The following is a 24,112-nucleotide window of genomic DNA, read 5'->3' on the forward strand; positions in this document are numbered from 1 at the left end:
TTATATTGACATGTTGTTGTTTATAATGGATTATATTGACATGTTGTTTATAATGGATTATATTGACATGTTGTTGTTTATAATGGATTATATTGACATGTTGTTTATAATGGATTATATTGACATGTTGTTTATAATGGATTATATTGACATGTTGTTGTTTATAATGGATTATATTGACATGTTGTTGTTTATAATGGATTATATTGACATGTTGTTGTTTATAATGGATTATATTGACATGTTGTTGTTGTTTATAATGGATTATATTGACATGTTGTTGTTTATAATGGATTATATTGACATGTTGTTTATAATGGATTATATTGACATGTTGTTGTTTATAATGGATTATATTGACATGTTGTTGTTTATAATGGATTATATTGACATGTTGTTGTTTATAATGGATTATATTGACATGTTGTTGTTTATAATGGATTATATTGACATGTTGTGTTTATAATGGATTATATTGACATGTTGTTTATAATGGATTATATTGACATGTTGTTGTTTATAATGGATTATATTGACATGTTGTTGTTTATAATGGATTATATTGACATGTTGTTGTTTATAATGGATTATATTGACATGTTGTTGTTTATAATGGATTATATTGACATGTTGTTGTTTATAATGGATTATATTGACATGTTGTTGTTTATAATGGATTATATTGACATGTTGTTGTTTATAATGGATTATATTGACATGTTGTTTATAATGGATTATATTGACATGTTGTTTATAATGGATTATATTGACATGTTGTTGTTTATAATGGATTATATTGACATGTTGTTGTTTATAATGGATTATATTGACATGTTGTTGTTTATAATGGATTATATTGACATGTTGTTGTTTATAATGGATTATATTGACATGTTGTTGTGTTTATAATGGATTATATTGACATGTTGTTGTTTATAATGGATTATATTGACATGTTGTTTATAATGGATTATATTGACATGTTGTTTATAATGGATTATATTGACATGTTGTTTATAATGGATTATATTGACATGTTGTTGTTTATAATGGATTATATTGACATGTTGTTGTTTATAATGGATTATATTGACATGTTGTTTATAATGGATTATATTGACATGTTGTTGTTTATAATGGATTATATTGACATGTTGTTTATAATGGATTATATTGACATGTTGTTTATAATGGATTATATTGACATGTTGTTGTTTATAATGGATTATATTGACATGTTGTTGTTTATAATGGATTATATTGACATGTTGTTGTTTATAATGGATTATATTGACATGTTGTTGTTTATAATGGATTATATTGACATGTTGTTGTTTATAATGGATTATATTGACATGTTGTTGTTTATAATGGATTATATTGACATGTTGTTTATAATGGATTATATTGACATGTTGTTGTTTATAATGGATTATATTGACATGTTGTTGTTTATAATGGATTATATTGACATGTTGTTGTTTATAATGGATTATATTGACATGTTGTTGTTTATAATGGATTATATTGACATGTTGTTGTGTTATAATGGATTATATTGACATGTTGTTGTTTATAATGGATTATATTGACATGTTGTTGTTTATAATGGATTATATTGACATGTTGTTGTTTATAATGGATTATATTGACATGTTGTTGTGTTTATAATGGATTATATTGACATGTTGTTGTTTATAATGGATTATATTGACATGTTGTTGTTTATAATGGATTATATTGACATGTTGTTGTTTATAATGGATTATATTGACATGTTGTTTATAATGGATTATATTGACATGTTGTTTATAATGGATTATATTGACATGTTGTTGTTTATAATGGATTATATTGACATGTTGTTGTTTATAATGGATTATATTGACATGTTGTTTATAATGGATTATATTGACATGTTGTTTATAATGGATTATATTGACATGTTGTTTATAATGGATTATATTGACATGTTGTTGTTTATAATGGATTATATTGACATGTTGTTGTTTATAATGGATTATATTGACATGTTGTTTATAATGGATTATATTGACATGTTGTTGTTTATAATGGATTATATTGACATGTTGTTGTTTATAATGGATTATATTGACATGTTGTTTATAATGGATTATATTGACATGTTGTTTATAATGGATTATATTGACATGTTGTTGTTTATAATGGATTATATTGACATGTTGTTGTTTATAATGGATTATATTGACATGTTGTTGTTTATAATGGATTATATTGACATGTTGTTTATAATGGATTATATTGACATGTTGTTGTTTATAATGGATTATATTGACATGTTGTTGTTTATAATGGATTATATTGACATGTTGTTGTTTATAATGGATTATATTGACATGTTGTTGTTTATAATGGATTATATTGACATGTTGTTGTTTATAATGGATTATATTGACATGTTGTTGTTTATAATGGATTATATTGACATGTTGTTGTTTATAATGGATTATATTGACATGTTGTTTATAATGGATTATATTGACATGTTGTTGTTTATAATGGATTATATTGACATGTTGTTGTTTATAATGGATTATATTGACATGTTGTTGTTTATAATGGATTATATTGACATGTTGTTGTTTATAATGGATTATATTGACATGTTGTTGTTTATAATGGATTATATTGACATGTTGTTGTTTATAATGGATTATATTGACATGTTGTTGTTTATAATGGATTATATTGACATGTTGTTGTTTATAATGGATTATATTGACATGTTGTTTATAATGGATTATATTGACATGTTGTTGTTTATAATGGATTATATTGACATGTTGTTGTTTATAATGGATTATATTGACATGTTGTTTATAATGGATTATATTGACATGTTGTTGTTTATAATGGATTATATTGACATGTTGTTGTTTATAATGGATTATATTGACATGTTGTTTATAATGGATTATATTGACATGTTGTTGTTTATAATGGATTATATTGACATGTTGTTGTTTATAATGGATTATATTGACATGTTGTTGTTTATAATGGATTATATTGACATGTTGTTTATAATGGATTATATTGACATGTTGTTGTTTATAATGGATTATATTGACATGTTGTTGTTTATAATGGATTATATTGACATGTTGTTGTTTATAATGGATTATATTGACATGTTGTTGTTTATAATGGATTATATTGACATGTTGTTTATAATGGATTATATTGACATGTTGTTGTTTATAATGGATTATATTGACATGTTGTTGTTTATAATGGATTATATTGACATGTTGTTGTTTATAATGGATTATATTGACATGTTGTTGTTTATAATGGATTATATTGACATGTTGTTGTTTATAATGGATTATATTGACATGTTGTTGTTTATAATGGATTATATTGACATGTTGTTTATAATGGATTATATTGACATGTTGTTGTTTATAATGGATTATATTGACATGTTGTTGTTTATAATGGATTATATTGACATGTTGTTGTTTATAATGGATTATATTGACATGTTGTTGTTTATAATGGATTATATTGACATGTTGTTGTTTATAATGGATTATATTGACATGTTGTTGTTTATAATGGATTATATTGACATGTTGTTGTTTATAATGGATTATATTGACATGTTGTTGTTTATAATGGATTATATTGACATGTTGTTGTTTATAATGGATTATATTGACATGTTGTTGTTTATAATGGATTATATTGACATGTTGTTGTTTATAATGGATTATATTGACATGTTGTTGTTTATAATGGATTATATTGACATGTTGTTGTTTATAATGGATTATATTGACATGTTGTTTATAATGGATTATATTGACATGTTGTTTATAATGGATTATATTGACATGTTGTTGTTTATAATGGATTATATTGACATGTTGTTTATAATGGATTATATTGACATGTTGTTGTTTATAATGGATTATATTGACATGTTGTTGTTTATAATGGATTATATTGACATGTTGTTGTTTATAATGGATTATATTGACATGTTGTTTATAATGGATTATATTGACATGTTGTTTATAATGGATTATATTGACATGTTGTTTATAATGGATTATATTGACATGTTGTTGTTTATAATGGATTATATTGACATGTTGTTGTTTATAATGGATTATATTGACATGTTGTTGTTTATAATGGATTATATTGACATGTTGTTGTTTATAATGGATTATATTGACATGTTGTTTATAATGGATTATATTGACATGTTGTTTATAATGGATTATATTGACATGTTGTTGTTTATAATGGATTATATTGACATGTTGTTGTTTATAATGGATTATATTGACATGTTGTTTTATAATGGATTATATTGACATGTTGTTGTTTATAATGGATTATATTGACATGTTGTTTATAATGGATTATATTGACATGTTGTTTATAATGGATTATATTGACATGTTGTTGTTTATAATGGATTATATTGACATGTTGTTGTTTATAATGGATTATATTGACATGTTGTTGTTTATAATGGATTATATTGACATGTTGTTTATAATGGATTATATTGACATGTTGTTGTTTATAATGGATTATATTGACATGTTGTTGTTTATAATGGATTATATTGACATGTTGTTGTTTATAATGGATTATATTGACATGTTGTTGTTTATAATGGATTATATTGACATGTTGTTTATAATGGATTATATTGACATGTTGTTGTTTATAATGGATTATATTGACATGTTGTTTATAATGGATTATATTGACATGTTGTTGTTTATAATGGATTATATTGACATGTTGTTTATAATGGATTATATTGACATGTTGTTGTTTATAATGGATTATATTGACATGTTGTTTATAATGGATTATATTGACATGTTGTTTATAATGGATTATATTGACATGTTGTTGTTTATAATGGATTATATTGACATGTTGTTGTTTATAATGGATTATATTGACATGTTGTTGTTTATAATGGATTATATTGACATGTTGTTGTTTATAATGGATTATATTGACATGTTGTTGTTTATAATGGATTATATTGACATGTTGTTGTTTATAATGGATTATATTGACATGTTGTTGTTTATAATGGATTATATTGACATGTTGTTGTTTATAATGGATTATATTGACATGTTGTTTATAATGGATTATATTGACATGTTGTTGTTTATAATGGATTATATTGACATGTTGTTTATAATGGATTATATTGACATGTTGTTGTTTATAATGGATTATATTGACATGTTGTTGTTTATAATGGATTATATTGACATGTTGTTTATAATGGATTATATTGACATGTTGTTTTATAATGGATTATATTGACATGTTGTGTTATAATGGATTATATTGACATGTTGTTGTTTATAATGGATTATATTGACATGTTGTTGTTTATAATGGATTATATTGACATGTTGTTTATAATGGATTATATTGACATGTTGTTGTTTATAATGGATTATATTGACATGTTGTTGTTTATAATGGATTATATTGACATGTTGTTGTTTATAATGGATTATATTGACATGTTGTTGTTTATAATGGATTATATTGACATGTTGTTGTTTATAATGGATTATATTGACATGTTGTTGTTTATAATGGATTATATTGACATGTTGTTTATAATGGATTATATTGACATGTTGTTTATAATGGATTATATTGACATGTTGTTGTTTATAATGGATTATATTGACATGTTGTTGTTTATAATGGATTATATTGACATGTTGTTGTTTATAATGGATTATATTGACATGTTGTTGTTTATAATGGATTATATTGACATGTTGTTGTTTATAATGGATTATATTGACATGTTGTTGTTTATAATGGATTATATTGACATGTTGTTGTTTATAATGGATTATATTGACATGTTGTTGTTTATAATGGATTATATTGACATGTTGTTGTTTATAATGGATTATATTGACATGTTGTTGTGTTTATAATGGATTATATTGACATGTTGTTGTTTATAATGGATTATATTGACATGTTGTTGTTTATAATGGATTATATTGACATGTTGTTTATAATGGATTATATTGACATGTTGTTTATAATGGATTATATTGACATGTTGTTGTTTATAATGGATTATATTGACATGTTGTTGTTTATAATGGATTATATTGACATGTTGTTTATAATGGATTATATTGACATGTTGTTTATAATGGATTATATTGACATGTTGTTGTTTATAATGGATTATATTGACATGTTGTTTATAATGGATTATATTGACATGTTGTTGTTTATAATGGATTATATTGACATGTTGTTGTTTATAATGGATTATATTGACATGTTGTTTATAATGGATTATATTGACATGTTGTTGTTTATAATGGATTATATTGACATGTTGTTGTTTATAATGGATTATATTGACATGTTGTTGTTTATAATGGATTATATTGACATGTTGTTTATAATGGATTATATTGACATGTTGTTGTTTATAATGGATTATATTGACATGTTGTTGTTTATAATGGATTATATTGACATGTTGTTGTTTATAATGGATTATATTGACATGTTGTTGTTTATAATGGATTATATTGACATGTTGTTGTTTATAATGGATTATATTGACATGTTGTTTATAATGGATTATATTGACATGTTGTTGTTTATAATGGATTATATTGACATGTTGTTGTTTATAATGGATTATATTGACATGTTGTTGTTTATAATGGATTATATTGACATGTTGTTTATAATGGATTATATTGACATGTTGTTGTTTATAATGGATTATATTGACATGTTGTTTATAATGGATTATATTGACATGTTGTTGTTTATAATGGATTATATTGACATGTTGTTTATAATGGATTATATTGACATGTTGTTGTTTATAATGGATTATATTGACATGTTGTTGTTTATAATGGATTATATTGACATGTTGTTGTTTATAATGGATTATATTGACATGTTGTTGTTTATAATGGATTATATTGACATGTTGTTTATAATGGATTATATTGACATGTTGTTGTTTATAATGGATTATATTGACATGTTGTTGTTTATAATGGATTATATTGACATGTTGTTGTTTATAATGGATTATATTGACATGTTGTGTTTATAATGGATTATATTGACATGTTGTTGTTTATAATGGATTATATTGACATGTTGTTGTTTATAATGGATTATATTGACATGTTGTTTATAATGGATTATATTGACATGTTGTTGTTTATAATGGATTATATTGACATGTTGTTGTTTATAATGGATTATATTGACATGTTGTTTATAATGGATTATATTGACATGTTGTTGTTTATAATGGATTATATTGACATGTTGTTGTTTATAATGGATTATATTGACATGTTGTTTATAATGGATTATATTGACATGTTGTTTATAATGGATTATATTGACATGTTGTTTATAATGGATTATATTGACATGTTGTTTATAATGGATTATATTGACATGTTGTTGTGTTTATAATGGATTATATTGACATGTTGTTGTTTATAATGGATTATATTGACATGTTGTTGTTTATAATGGATTATATTGACATGTTGTTGTTTATAATGGATTATATTGACATGTTGTTGTTTATAATGGATTATATTGACATGTTGTTTATAATGGATTATATTGACATGTTGTTGTTTATAATGGATTATATTGACATGTTGTTGTTTATAATGGATTATATTGACATGTTGTTTATAATGGATTATATTGACATGTTGTTGTTTATAATGGATTATATTGACATGTTGTTGTTTATAATGGATTATATTGACATGTTGTTTATAATGGATTATATTGACATGTTGTTGTTTATAATGGATTATATTGACATGTTGTTGTGTTTATAATGGATTATATTGACATGTTGTTGTTTATAATGGATTATATTGACATGTTGTTTATAATGGATTATATTGACATGTTGTTGTTTATAATGGATTATATTGACATGTTGTTGTGTTATAATGGATTATATTGACATGTTGTTGTTTATAATGGATTATATTGACATGTTGTGTCTATAATGGATTATATTGACATGTTGTTGTTTATAATGGATTATATTGACATGTTGTTGTTTATAATGGATTATATTGACATGTTGTTTATAATGGATTATATTGACATGTTGTTGTTTATAATGGATTATATTGACATGTTGTTTATAATGGATTATATTGACATGTTGTTGTTTATAATGGATTATATTGACATGTTGTTTATAATGGATTATATTGACATGTTGTTGTTTATAATGGATTATATTGACATGTTGTTGTTTATAATGGATTATATTGACATGTTGTTTATAATGGATTATATTGACATGTTGTTGTTTATAATGGATTATATTGACATGTTGTTGTTTATAATGGATTATATTGACATGTTGTTGTTTATAATGGATTATATTGACATGTTGTTTATAATGGATTATATTGACATGTTGTTTTATAATGGATTATATTGACATGTTGTTGTTTATAATGGATTATATTGACATGTTGGTTTATAATGGATTATATTGACATGTTGTTGTGTTTATAATGGATTATATTGACATGTTGTTGTTTATAATGGATTATATTGACATGTTGTGTTTATAATGGATTATATTGACATGTTGTTTATAATGGATTATATTGACATGTTGTTTTATAATGGATTATATTGACATGTTGTTGTTTATAATGGATTATATTGACATGTTGTTTATAATGGATTATATTGACATGTTGTTGTTATAATGGATTATATTGACATGTTGTTTATAATGGATTATATTGACATGTTGTTGTTTATAATGGATTATATTGACATGTTGTTGTTTATAATGGATTATATTGACATGTTGTTTATAATGGATTATATTGACATGTTGTTGTGTTATAATGGATTATATTGACATGTTGTTGTTTATAATGGATTATATTGACATGTTGTTTATAATGGATTATATTGACATGTTGTTGTTTATAATGGATTATATTGACATGTTGTTTATAATGGATTATATTGACATGTTGTTTATAATGGATTATATTGACATGTTGTTGTTTATAATGGATTATATTGACATGTTGTGTTATAATGGATTATATTGACATGTTGTGTTTATAATGGATTATATTGACATGTTGTTTATAATGGATTATATTGACATGTTGTTTATAATGGATTATATTGACATGTTGTTGTTTATAATGGATTATATTGACATGTTGTTGTTTATAATGGATTATATTGACATGTTGTTGTTTATAATGGATTATATTGACATGTTGTTGTGTTTATAATGGATTATATTGACATGTTGTTGTTTATAATGGATTATATTGACATGTTGTTGTTTATAATGGATTATATTGACATGTTGTTTATAATGGATTATATTGACATGTTGTTTATAATGGATTATATTGACATGTTGTTGTTTATAATGGATTATATTGACATGTTGTTTATAATGGATTATATTGACATGTTGTTTATAATGGATTATATTGACATGTTGTTGTGTTTATAATGGATTATATTGACATGTTGTTTATAATGGATTATATTGACATGTTGTTGTGTTTATAATGGATTATATTGACATGTTGTTTATAATGGATTATATTGACATGTTGTTTATAATGGATTATATTGACATGTTGTTTATAATGGATTATATTGACATGTTGTTGTTTATAATGGATTATATTGACATGTTGTTGTTTATAATGGATTATATTGACATGTTGTTGTTTATAATGGATTATATTGACATGTTGTTGTTTATAATGGATTATATTGACATGTTGTTGTTTATAATGGATTATATTGACATGTTGTTGTTTATAATGGATTATATTGACATGTTGTTGTTTATAATGGATTATATTGACATGTTGTTGTTTATAATGGATTATATTGACATGTTGTTGTTTATAATGGATTATATTGACATGTTGTTGTTTATAATGGATTATATTGACATGTTGTTGTTTATAATGGATTATATTGACATGTTGTTTATAATGGATTATATTGACATGTTGTTTATAATGGATTATATTGACATGTTGTTGTTTATAATGGATTATATTGACATGTTGTTGTGTTTATAATGGATTATATTGACATGTTGTTTATAATGGATTATATTGACATGTTGTTGTTTATAATGGATTATATTGACATGTTGTTGTTTATAATGGATTATATTGACATGTTGTTTATAATGGATTATATTGACATGTTGTTTATAATGGATTATATTGACATGTTGTTGTTTATAATGGATTATATTGACATGTTGTTTATAATGGATTATATTGACATGTTGTTGTGTTTATAATGGATTATATTGACATGTTGTTGTTTATAATGGATTATATTGACATGTTGTTTATAATGGATTATATTGACATGTTGTTTATAATGGATTATATTGACATGTTGTTTATAATGGATTATATTGACATGTTGTTTATAATGGATTATATTGACATGTTGTTGTTTATAATGGATTATATTGACATGTTGTTGTTTATAATGGATTATATTGACATGTTGTTGTTTATAATGGATTATATTGACATGTTGTTTATAATGGATTATATTGACATGTTGTTTATAATGGATTATATTGACATGTTGTTGTTTATAATGGATTATATTGACATGTTGTTGTTTATAATGGATTATATTGACATGTTGTTGTTTATAATGGATTATATTGACATGTTGTTGTTTATAATGGATTATATTGACATGTTGTTGTTTATAATGGATTATATTGACATGTTGTTTATAATGGATTATATTGACATGTTGTTTATAATGGATTATATTGACATGTTGTTTATAATGGATTATATTGACATGTTGTTGTTTATAATGGATTATATTGACATGTTGTTGTTTATAATGGATTATATTGACATGTTGTTGTTTATAATGGATTATATTGACATGTTGTTGTTTATAATGGATTATATTGACATGTTGTTTATAATGGATTATATTGACATGTTGTTGTTTATAATGGATTATATTGACATGTTGTTGTGTTTATAATGGATTATATTGACATGTTGTTGTTTATAATGGATTATATTGACATGTTGTTTATAATGGATTATATTGACATGTTGTTGTTTATAATGGATTATATTGACATGTTGTTGTTTATAATGGATTATATTGACATGTTGTTGTTTATAATGGATTATATTGACATGTTGTTTATAATGGATTATATTGACATGTTGTTGTGTTTATAATGGATTATATTGACATGTTGTTGTTTATAATGGATTATATTGACATGTTGTTGTTTATAATGGATTATATTGACATGTTGTTTATAATGGATTATATTGACATGTTGTTGTGTTTATAATGGATTATATTGACATGTTGTTGTTTATAATGGATTATATTGACATGTTGTTGTTTATAATGGATTATATTGACATGTTGTTGTTTATAATGGATTATATTGACATGTTGTTGTTTATAATGGATTATATTGACATGTTGTTTATAATGGATTATATTGACATGTTGTTGTTTATAATGGATTATATTGACATGTTGTTGTTTATAATGGATTATATTGACATGTTGTTGTTTATAATGGATTATATTGACATGTTGTTGTGTTTATAATGGATTATATTGACATGTTGTTTATAATGGATTATATTGACATGTTGTTGTTGTTTATAATGGATTATATTGACATGTTGTTTATAATGGATTATATTGACATGTTGTTGTGTTTATAATGGATTATATTGACATGTTGTTGTTTATAATGGATTATATTGACATGTTGTTTATAATGGATTATATTGACATGTTGTTGTTTATAATGGATTATATTGACATGTTGTTTATAATGGATTATATTGACATGTTGTTGTGTTTATAATGGATTATATTGACATGTTGTTGTGTTTATAATGGATTATATTGACATGTTGTTGTGTTTATAATGGATTATATTGACATGTTGTTGTTTATAATGGATTATATTGACATGTTGTTTATAATGGATTATATTGACATGTTGTTGTGTTTATAATGGATTATATTGACATGTTGTTGTGTTTATAATGGATTATATTGACATGTTGTTGTTTATAATGGATTATATTGACATGTTGTTGTGTTTATAATGGATTATATTGACATGTTGTTTATAATGGATTATATTGACATGTTGTTGTGTTTATAATGGATTATATTGACATGTTGTTTATAATGGATTATATTGACATGTTGTTGTGTTTATAATGGATTATATTGACATGTTGTTGTTTATAATGGATTATATTGACATGTTGTTTATAATGGATTATATTGACATGTTGTTGTTTATAATGGATTATATTGACATGTTGTTTATAATGGATTATATTGACATGTTGTTTATAATGGATTATATTGACATGTTGTTGTTTATAATGGATTATATTGACATGTTGTTGTGTTTATAATGGATTATATTGACATGTTGTTTATAATGGATTATATTGACATGTTGTTGTTTATAATGGATTATATTGACATGTTGTTGTGTTTATAATGGATTATATTGACATGTTGTTTATAATGGATTATATTGACATGTTGTTGTTTATAATGGATTATATTGACATGTTGTTTATAATGGATTATATTGACATGTTGTTGTGTTTACAGTGTTTAATACCCCATCATGTCAAAGTGGAATTTTGTTTGTAGAAACAGTTTAGAAATTAACAAAAATGAAAAGCTGAAATGTCTTGAGCCAATAAGTATTCAACCCCTGTGTTATGGTAAGGAGCCTAAATCAGTTCAGGAGTAAAACATGTGCTTTAACAAGTCACATAATAAGTTGCATGGACTCACTCTGTGTGCAATAATAGTGTTTAACATGATTTATGAATGACTACCTCATCTCTGTTCCCCACACATACAATTATCTGTAAGGTTCCTTAGTCCAGCAGGGAATTACAAGCACAGATTCAACCACAAAGACCAGGGAGGTTTTCCAATGCCTCACAAAGAAGGGCACCAATTGGTGTAAAAATTGTAATATCCCTTTGAGCACGGTGAAGTAATTAATTAGGCTTTGGATGGTGTATCAATACACCCAGTCACGACAAAGATAAAGCCAATAGTGACTTTATAACGTTTAGAGTTTAATGGCTGTGACAGGAGGAAACTGAGGATGGATCAACAACATTGTAGTTACTCCACAATACTAACCTAAATGACAGAGTGAAAAGAAGGAAGCCTGTACAGAATAAAAATATTCCAAAACATGCATCCTGTTTGCAATAACGCACTAAAGTAAAACTGCGGCAAAGAAACTAACTTTATGTCCTGAATACAAAGTGTTATGTTTGGGGCAAATCCAATAACATCACCGAGTACCACTTCATATTTTCAAGCATGGTGGTGGCTGCATCATGTTATGGGTATGCTTGTCATCATTAAGGACTATGGAGTTTTTTAGGATAAAAAATAAAACAGAATACAGCTATAAATAAGCACGGGCAAAATATTGACTCAGGGGTGTTAATACGTACAGTGGGGGGAACAAATATTTGATACACTGCCGATTTTGCAGGTATCTTGTAAATTGCAAATGCAAATTATTTACTTAAAAATCAGACAATGTGATTTTCTGGATTTTTGTTTTAGATTCCGTCTCTCACAGTTGAAGTGTACCTATGATAAAAATTACAGACCTCTACATGCTTTGTAAGTAGGAAAACCTGCAAAATCGGCAGTGTATCAAATACTTGTTCTCCCCACGGTATGTGAGAATGTTATTCATTCACAACAGCTCAGCGTTCAACACCATAGTGCCCAAGAAGCTCATCACTAAGCTAAGGACTCTGGGACTTAACACCTCCCTCTGCAACTGAATCCGCCCCCAGGTGGTAACGGTAGGTAACAACACAAACGCGACGCTGATCCTTAACCCAGGGGCCTCTCAGGGGTGTGGGCTCAGTCCCTCCTGTACTCCCTGTTCACTCATGACTGCACCGCCAGGCACGAGTCTAATGACACAACAGTGATCACCGACAACAACGAGCCAGCTTATAGGGAGGAGGTCAGAGACCTGGCCGTGTGGTGCATAGACAACAACCTCTCCCTCAACGTGATCAAGATAAAGGAGATGATTGTGGACTACAGGAAAAGGAGGACCGAGCACGCCCCCATTCTCATCGACGGGGCTGTAGCGGAGCAGGTTGAGAGCTTCAAGTTCATTGGTGTCCACAATAACAATAAAATAACATGGTCCAAGCACACCAAGACAGTTGTGAAGAGGACACGACAACACCTATTCCCCCCCAGGAGACTGAAAAGACTTGTCATGGGTCCTCAGATCCTCAATAGGTTCTACAGCTGCACCATCGAGAGCGTCCTGACTGGTCGCATCACTACCTGGTATGGCAACTGCTCGGCCTCCGACCGCAAGGCACTACAGAGGGTAGTGCGTACGGCCCAGTACATCACTGGGGCCAAGCTTCCTGCCATCCAGGACCTCTATACCAGGCGGTGTCAGAGGAAGGCCATAAAAATGGTCCAAGACTCCAGCCACCCGTCATAGACTGTTCTCTCTACTACCGCACGGCAAGCGGTACCGCAGCACCAAGTCTAGGTCCAAAACAGCTTCTACCCCCAAGACATAAGACTCCTGAACATCTCCTCCTGGCCTTACGGGGCGGCAGGTAGCCTAGTGGTTAGAGCGTTGGGCTAGTAATCGAAAGGTTGCTAGATCGAATCCCTGAGCTGACAATCTGCCCCCTGAACAAGGCAGTTAACCCACTGTTCCTAGGCCATCATTGAAAATAAGAATTTGTTCTTAACTGAATTGCCTAGTTAAATAAAATACAAATATATAATCAAATGGCTACCCAGACTATCTGCATTGCCTCCCCCTCCCCCCACCACTGCTACTCTCTGTTGTTGTTATCTATGCATAGTCACTTTAATAAATCTACCTTCATGCCCCTGCACATTGACTCTGTACCGCTACCCCCCCTGTATATAGTCTCACTATTTTTATTTTACTGCTGCTCTTTAATTACTTGTTACTTTTATTTCTTAATCTTATTCATATTTTTTATATTTATATATATATTTTTTAAACTGCATTGTTGGTTAATGGCTGGTAAGTGAGCATTTCACTGTTGTATTCGGCGCATGTGACTAATAAAGTTTGATTTAATTAGAACCCACATCAAAGAGAAATCCCTCTGAGCGGGAAAATAAATACAACTCTTTTTATGACTGTATTTTCTGTCTGACGTCTAGACCAGGGGGGCAGCTAGTTCTATTGTATTGGTGGCTGTTGAGTCACGGCGGGTGTGTCTACCATGTATGGTGTGTGTGTGTGTGTGATTAATATCCTGTGTGTGTGTGTGTGTTACGATGTGAGTGGTCCTGACCGAGGCAGTCCGTCTGTGTCCTGGACCCTGTCCAGTCTGTCCAACATCAGCTGGGTGGGCCCTCCTCCTCCGTCTCCAAAACCAAACAGTGCTGCACTGTGATTGGCTCGTCCTTTGTCCTTGTTGTTCTTCACAGTGTTGACCAGCTGAGGAGGAATGAGGGAGGGGCTTCAGTACCCAGACCTAGTGCTCCTGTACCAGACCTAGTGCTCCTGTACCAGACCTAGTGCTCCTGTACCAGACCTAGTGCTCCTGTACCAGACCTAGTGCTCCTGTACCAGACCTAGTGCTCCTGTAGCAGACCTAGCGCTCCTGTAGCAGACCTAGTGCTCCTGTAGCAGACCTAGCGCTCCTGTAAGGGTCTGTTTACCAGACCTAGTGCTCCTGTACCAGACCTAGTGCTCCTGTACCAGACCTAGTGCTCCTGTACCAGACCTAGTGCTCCTGTACCAGACCTAGTGCTCCTGTAAGGGTCTGTTTACCAGACCTAGTGCTCCTGTACCAGACCTAGTGCTCCTGTACCAGACCTAGTGCTCCTGTACCAGACCTAGTGCTCCTGTACCAGACCTAGTGCTCCTGTACCAGACCTAGTGCTCCTGTACCAGACCTAGTGCTCCTGTACCAGACCTAGTGCTCCTGTACCAGACCCAGTGCTCCTGTACCAGACCTAGTGCTCCTGTACCAGACCTAGTGCTCCTGTACCAGACCTAGTGCTCCTGTACCAGACCTAGTGCTCCTGTACCAGACCTAGTGCTCCTGTACCAGATCCAGTGCTCCTGTACCAGACCTAGTGCTCCTGTAAGGGCCCGTTTACCAGACCTAGTGCTCCTGTACCAGACCTAGTGCTCCTGTAAGGGTCCGTTTACCAGACCTAGTGCTCCTGTACCAGACCTAGTGCTCCTGTACCAGACCTAGTGCTCCTGTACCAGACCTAGTGCTCCTGTACCAGACCTAGTGCTCCTGTACCAGACCTAGTGCTCCTGTAGCAGACCTAGCGCTCCTGTAGCAGACCTAGTGCTCCTGTAGCAGACCTAGCGCTCCTGTAAGGGTCTGTTTACCAGACCTAGTGCTCCTGTACCAGACCTAGTGCTCCTGTACCAGACCTAGTGCTCCTGTACCAGACCTAGTGCTCCTGTAAGGGTCTGTTTACCAGACCTAGTGCTCCTGTACCAGACCTAGTGCTCCTGTACCAGACCTAGTGCTCCTGTACCAGACCTAGTGCTCCTGTACCAGACCTAGTGCTCCTGTACCAGACCTAGTGCTCCTGTACCAGACCCAGTGCTCCTGTACCAGACCCAGTGCTCCTGTACCAGACCTAGTGCTCCTGTACCAGACCTAGTGCTCCTGTACCAGACCTAGTGCTCCTGTACCAGACCTAGTGCTCCTGTACCAGACCTAGTGCTCCTGTAAGGGTCCGTGTACAAGACCTAGTGCTCCTGTACCAGACCTAGTGCTCCTGTAGCAGACCTAGTGCTCCTGTACCAGACCTAGTGCTCCTGTACCAGACCTAGTGCTCCTGTAAGAGTCTGTTTACCAGACCTAGTGCTCCTGTACCAGACCTAGTGCTCCTGTACCAGACCTAGTGCTCCTGTACCAGACCTAGTGCTCCTGTACCAGACCTAGTGCTCCTGTAAGGGTCCGTTTACCAGACCAAGTGCTCCTGTACCAGACCTAGTGCTCCTGTACCAGACCTAGTGCTCCTGTACCAGATCCAGTGCTCCTGTACCAGACCTAGTGCTCCTGTAAGGGCCCGTTTACCAGACCTAGTGCTCCTGTACCAGACCTAGTGCTCCTGTACCAGACCTAGTGCTCCTGTAAGGGTCCGTTTACCAGACCTAGTGCTCCTGTACCAGACCTAGTGCTCCTGTACCAGACCTAGTGCTCCTGTACCAGACCTAGTGCTCCTGTACCAGACCTAGTGCTCCTGTAGCAGACCTAGCGCTCCTGTAGCAGACCTAGTGCTCCTGTAGCAGACCTAGCGCTCCTGTAAGGGTCTGTTTACCAGACCTAGTGCTCCTGTACCAGACCTAGTGCTCCTGTACCAGACCTAGTGCTCCTGTACCAGACCTAGTGCTCCTGTAAGGGTCTGTTTACCAGACCTAGTGCTCCTGTACCAGACCTAGTGCTCCTGTACCAGACCTAGTGCTCCTGTACCAGACCTAGTGCTCCTGTACCAGACCTAGTGCTCCTGTACCAGACCCAGTGCTCCTGTACCAGACCCAGTGCTCCTGTACCAGACCTAGTGCTCCTGTACCAGACCTAGTGCTCCTGTACCAGACCTAGTGCTCCTGTACCAGACCTAGTGCTCCTGTACCAGACCTAGTGCTCCTGTACCAGACCTAGTGCTCCTGTACCAGACCTAGTGCTCCTGTACCAGACCTAGTGCTCCTGTACCAGACCTAGTGCTCCTGTACCAGACCTAGTGCTCCTGTACCAGACCTAGTGCTCCTGTACCAGACCTAGTGCTCCTGTACCAGACCCAGTGCTCCTGTACCAGACCCAGTGCTCCTGTACCAGACCCAGTGCTCCTGTACCAGACCTAGTCTCCTGTAAGGGTCCGTTTACCAGACCTAGTGCTCCTGTACCAGACCTAGTGCTCCTGTACCAGACCTAGTGCTCCTGTACCAGACCTAGTGCTCCTGTACCAGACCTAGTGCTCCTGTACCAGACCTAGTGCTCCTGTACCAGACCTAGTGCTCCTGTAAGGGTCCGTTTACCAGACCAAGTGCTCCTGTACCAGACCTAGTGCTCCTGTACCAGACCTAGTGCTCCTGTACCAGATCCAGTGCTCCTGAACCAGACCTAGTGCTCCTGTACCAGACCCAGTGCTCCTGTACCAGACCTAGTGCTCCTGTACCAGACCTAGTGCTCCTGTACCAGACCTAGTGCTCCTGTACCAGACCTAGTGCTCCTGTACCAGACCTAGTGCTCCTGTACCAGACCTAGTGCTCCTGTAAGGGTCCGTTTACCAGACCAAGTGCTCCTGTACCAGACCTAGTGCTCCTGTACCAGACCTAGTGCTCCTGTACCAGATCCAGTGCTCCTGTACCAGACCTAGTGCTCCTGTACCAGACCCAGTGCTCCTGTACCAGACCTAGTGCTCCTGTACCAGACCTAGTGCTCCTGTACCAGACCTAGTGCTCCTGTACCAGACCTAGTGCTCCTGTACCAGACCTAGTGCTCCTGTACCAGACCTAGTGCTCCTGTACCAGACCTAGTGCTCTTGTACCAGACCTAGTGCTCCTGTACCAGACCCAGTGCTCCTGTACCAGACCCAGTGCTCCTGTACCAGACCTAGTCTCCTGTAAGGGTCCGTTTACCAGACCTAGTGCTCCTGTACCAGACCTAGTGCTCCTGTACCAGACCTAGTGCTCCTGTACCAGACCTAGTGCTCCTGTAAGGGTCCGTGTACAAGACCTAGTGCTCCTGTACCAGACCTAGTGCTCCTGTAGCAGACCTAGTGCTCCTGTACCAGACCTAGTGCTCCTGTACCAGACCTAGTGCTCCTGTAAGAGTCTGTTTACCAGACCTAGTGCTCCTGTACCAGACCTAGTGCTCCTGTACCAGACCTAGTGCTCCTGTACCAGACCTAGTGCTCCTGTACCAGACCTAGTGCTCCTGTACCAGACCTAGTGCTCCTGTAAGGGTCCGTTTACCAGACCAAGTGCTCCTGTACCAGACCTAGTGCTCCTGTACCAGACCTAGTGCTCCTGTACCAGATCCAGTGCTCCTGTACCAGACCTAGTGCTCCTGTAAGGGCCCGTTTACCAGACCTAGTGCTCCTGTACCAGACCTAGTGCTCCTGTACCAGACCTAGTGCTCCTGTAAGGGTCCGTTTACCAGACCTAGTGCTCCTGTACCAGACCTAGTGCTCCTGTACCAGACCTAGTGCTCCTGTACCAGACCTAGTGCTCCTGTACCAGACCTAGTGCTCCTGTACCAGACCTAGTGCTCCTGTACCAGACCTAGTGCTCCTGTACCAGACCTAGTGCTCCTGTACCAGACCTAGTGCTCCTGTACCAGACCCAGTGCTCCTGTAAGGGTCTGTTTACCAAACCTAGTGCTCCTGTACCAGACCTAGTGCTCCTGTACCAGACCTAGTGCTCCTGTACCAGACCTAGTGCTCCTGTACCAGACCTAGTGCTCCTGTACCAGACCTAGTGCTCTTGTACCAGACCTAGTGCTCCTGTACCAGACCTAGTGCTCCTGTACCAGACCCAGTGCTCCTGTACCAGACCTAGTCTCCTGTAGGGGTCCGTTTACCAGACCTAGTGCTCCTGTATCAGACCTAGTGCTCCTGTACCAGACCTAGTGCTCCTGTACCCAGACCTAGTGCTCCTGTACCAGACCTAGTGCTCCTGTAAGGGTCTGTTTACCAGACCTAGTGCTCCTGTACCAGACCTAGTGCTCCTGTACCAGACAGACCTAGTGCTCCTGTACCAGACCTAGTGCTCCTGTAGCAGACCTAGTGCTCCTGTACCAGACCTAGTGCTCCTGTACCAGACCTAGTGCTCCTGTACCAGACCTAGTGCTCCTGTAAGGGTCTGTTTACCAGACCTAGTGCTCCTGTAAGGGTCCGTTTACCAGACCTAGTGCTCCTGTACCAGACCTAGTGCTCCTGTACCAGACCTAGTGCTCCTGTACCAGACCTAGTGCTCCTGTACCAGACCCAGTGCTCCTGTACCAGACCTAGTGCTCCTGTACCAGACCTAGTGCTCCTGTACCAGACCTAGTGCTCTTGTACCAGACCTAGTGCTCCTGTACCAGACCTAGTGCTCCTGTACCAGACCTAGTGCTCCTGTACCAGACCTAGTCTCCTGTAAGGGTCCGTTTACCAGACCTAGTGCTCCTGTACCAGACCTAGTGCTCCTGTACCAGACCTAGTGCTCCTGTACCTAGACCTAGTGCTCCTGTACCTAGACCTAGTGCTCCTGTACCTAGACCTAGTGCTCCTGTACCAGACCTAGTGCTCCTGTACCAGACCTAGTGCTCCTGTACCAGACCTAGTGCTCCTGTACCAGACCCAGTGCTCCTGTAAGGGTCCGTTTACCAGACCTAGTGCTCCTGTACCAGACCTAGTGCTCCTGTACCAGACCTAGTGCTCCTGTACCAGACCTAGTGCTCCTGTACCAGACCTAGTGCTCCTGTACCAGACCTAGTGCTCCTGTGAGGGTCCGTGTACAAGACCTAGTGCTCCTGTACCAGACCTAGTGCTCCTGTAGCAGACCTAGTGCTCCTGTACCAGACCTAGTGCTCCTGTACCAGACCTAGTGCTCCTGTAAGAGTCTGTTTACCAGACCTAGTGCTCCTGTACCAGACCTAGTGCTCCTGTACCAGACCTAGTGCTCCTGTGAGGGTCCGTGTACAAGACCTAGTGCTCCTGTACCAGACCTAGTGCTCCTGTACCAGACCTAGTGCTCCTGTACCAGACCTAGTGCTCCTGTATCAGACCTAGTGCTCCTGTACCAGACCTAGTGCTCCTGTAAGGGTCCGTTTACCAGACCAAGTGCTGCTGTACCAGACCTAGTGCTCCTGTACCAGACCAAGTGCTCCTGTACCAGACCTAGTGCTCCTGTACCAGATCTAGTGCTCCTGTACCAGACCTAGTGCTCCTGTAAGGGTCCGTTTACCAGACCAAGTGCTCCTGTACCAGACCTAGTGCTCCTGTACCAGACCTAGTGCTCCTGTAAGGGTCTGTTTACCAGACCTAGTGCTCCTGTACCAGACCTAGTGCTCCTGTAAGGGTCTGTTTACCAGACCTAGTGCTCCTGTACCAGACCTAGTGCTCCTGTACCAGACCTAGTGCTCCTGTACCAGACCTAGTGCTCCTGTAAGGGTCTGTTTACCAGACCTAGTGCTCCTGTAAGTGTCCCTTGGGGGGGGTAGGGTTTAGGGGGTAGGGGATAGGGTTTAGGGGATAGGGTTTAGGGGGTAGGGTTTAGGGGGTAGGGTTTAGGGGATAGGGTTTAGGGGATAGGGGGTAGGGGATAGGGTTTAGGGGATAGGGGGTAGGGTTTATGGGATAGGGTTTAGGGGATAGGGGGTAGGGTTTAGGGGATAGGGGGTAGGGTTTATGGGATAGGGTTTAGGGGATAGGGTTTAGGGGATAGGGTTTAAGGGGTAGGGTTTAGGGGATAGGGGGTGATACTCACATCCTCCACCTTCCCCTTCATCTCATAAGAGTTCCCTGGGGGAAAGTGTGTCAGAACCCGAGAACCATCCAGACCCTCCCAGAAGAAGGTGTTGTGCTGCAGAGAGAGACACGCCTGGGTTCATTTAAAGACACTGGAATAATATTGTGTGGTTAACTCTAGATAGGGTTTGGATTGGAGTAGTACTTGCTGACCACAGTGCTATCTAATGGTTACAAGAGGGAGGTAGCACTCACAGGGAAGGAAAAAGAGAGAGAGACAGAGAGAGGAGGAGGGCAAAGGGAGAGAGAGACAGAGGAGGAGAGGGACAAGGGGAGCGAGACAGAGGAGAGGGAGAGAGAGGAGGAGAGGGAGAGAGAGAAAGGGAGGGAGAGACAGAGGAGGAGAGGGACAAGGGGAGGGAGAGAGAGGAGAGGGAGAGAGAGGAGGAGAGGGAGAGAGAGAAAGGGAGGGAGAGACAGAGGAGGAGAGGGACAAGGGAGGGAGAGAGAGGAGGAGAGGGAGAGAGAGAAAGGGAGGGAGAGACAGAGGAGGAGAGGGACAAGGGGAGCGAGACAGAGGAGAGGGAGAGAGAGGAGGAGAGGGAGAGAGAGAAAGGGAGGGAGAGACAGAGGAGGAGAGGGACAAGGGGAGCGAGACAGAGGAGAGGGAGAGAGAGGAGAGGGAGAGAGAGAAAGGGAGGGAGAGACAGAGGAGGAGAGGGACAAGGGGAGGGAGAGAGAGGAGGAGAGGGAGAGAGAGAAAGGGAGGGAGAGACAGAGGAGGAGAGGGACAAGGGGAGCGAGACAGAGGAGAGGGAGAGAGAGGAGGAGAGGGAGAGAGAGAAAGGGAGGGAGAGACAGAGGAGGAGAGGGACAAGGGGAGCGAGACAGAGGAGAGGGAGAGAGAGGAGGAGAGGGAGAGAGAGAAAAGGAGGGAGAGACAGAGGAGGAGAGGGACAAGGGGAGCGAGACAGAGGAGAGGGAGAGAGAGGAGGAGAGGGAGAGAGAGAAAGGGAGGGACAAGGGGAGCGAGACAGAGGAGAGGGAGAGAGAGAAAGGGAGGGAGAGACAGAGAGATGTAAACATATGTTTCCCATGCCAATAAAGCCCCTTGAATTGACCTGAGAGTGAGACAGAGAGAGAGAGGGACAGAGACAGAGAGAGACAGAGAGACTCACCGGGAAGGTGTTTACGAGGTTCCAGCTGAGTTTCTGAGTCAGGAATCGTGTGATGCCTGAACCCTGCATCAACTGGGGGAGCTGGGCTGAGTAGCCAAACGTATCAGGCAACCAGAACTAGACGGTAAAACAGACAACCTTATCTGATATACCTACTCGAGCCACCTGGTAGGAATGTGATGTATGGATGGGGAGGTATAGATGTAGATAATACAGGACTGGCGTAATGTTCTACCTCTTTGCAGTAGTTTCCAAACTCTTGCTTGAAGAATCGCTGTCCCTCCAGGAACTGTCTGACCATGGACTCACCTGACGGCAGGTTTCCATCCTGATACAGAGAGAGACAGAGATAATGGCTTTAAATCTTAATATGACTTTAATAGGGCTGTCAAAGTTAACGCGTTAATAACAATTTTAATGCTGTTTATTTATTTTACGCCATTAACGCATTTTCTTAGTTTGACCCCGTGAACCATCCATAGTTCAAATTCAAGCCCCGGCAGCCGATGCATTAGTTTGACCCCGTGAACCATCCATAGTTCAAATTCAAGCCCCGGCAGCCGATGCATTAGTTTGACAACCACTTTACTAGCTTACTTTACTCAGTGCTTTTCTGATGTATCAAATACTTATGTCATGCAATAAAATGCTAATTAATTACTTAAAAATCATACAATGTGATTTTCTGGATTTTTGTTTTAGATTCCGTCTCTCACAGTTGAAGTGTACCTATGATAAAAATGACAGACCTCTACATGCTTTGTAAGTAGGAAAACCTGCAAAATCTGCAGTGTTTCAAATACTTGTTCTCCCCACGGTATGTGTGACAGATCATGTGACACTTAGATTGCACACAGGTGGACTTAATTTAGCTAATTATGTAACTTCTGAAGGTAATTGGTTGCACCAGATCTTATTTAGGGGCTTCAAAGCAAAGGGGGTGAATACATACAGTTGAAGTCAGAAGTTTACTTACACCTTAGCCAAATACATTTAAACTCATTTTGGTCACAATTCCTGACATTTAATCCTGGTAAAAATTCCCTGTCTTAGGTCAGTTAGGATCACCACTTTATTTTAAGAATGTGAAATGTCAGAATAATAGTAGAGAGAATTATTTATTTCAGCTTTTATTTCTTTCATCACATTCCCAGTGAGTCAGAAGTTTACATACACTCAATTAGTATTTGGTAGCATTGCCTTTAAATTGTTTAACTTGGGTCAAACGTTTCGGGTAGCCTTCCACAAGCTTCCCACAATAAGTTGGGTGAATTTTGGCCCATTCCTCCTGACAG

General features: G+C 35.9%; 1 protein-coding gene across 5 annotated transcripts in view; it reads right to left on the reverse strand.

Moving 5' to 3' along the window:
- man2c1 (mannosidase, alpha, class 2C, member 1) overlaps nt 1-24,112 on the reverse strand; it is a 119,641-nt gene that overhangs the window by 73,563 nt on the left and 21,966 nt on the right. For all 5 annotated transcript variants that reach the window (XM_055910023.1, XM_055910024.1, XM_055910025.1 and 2 more), the window contains 4 exons: nt 23,053-23,145; nt 22,818-22,934; nt 21,659-21,754; nt 15,507-15,652 (listed from right to left, as the gene is read on the reverse strand). In XM_055910023.1, coding sequence (XP_055765998.1) covers nt 15,507-15,652; nt 21,659-21,754; nt 22,818-22,934; nt 23,053-23,145 — 452 coding nt within the window. The remainder of the gene's footprint in view (nt 1-15,506; nt 15,653-21,658; nt 21,755-22,817; nt 22,935-23,052; nt 23,146-24,112) is intronic.

This window comes from Salvelinus fontinalis, unplaced genomic scaffold (genome assembly GCF_029448725.1).
Source record: "Salvelinus fontinalis isolate EN_2023a unplaced genomic scaffold, ASM2944872v1 scaffold_0001, whole genome shotgun sequence".
Classification (NCBI taxonomy): Eukaryota; Metazoa; Chordata; class Actinopteri; order Salmoniformes; family Salmonidae; genus Salvelinus; species Salvelinus fontinalis.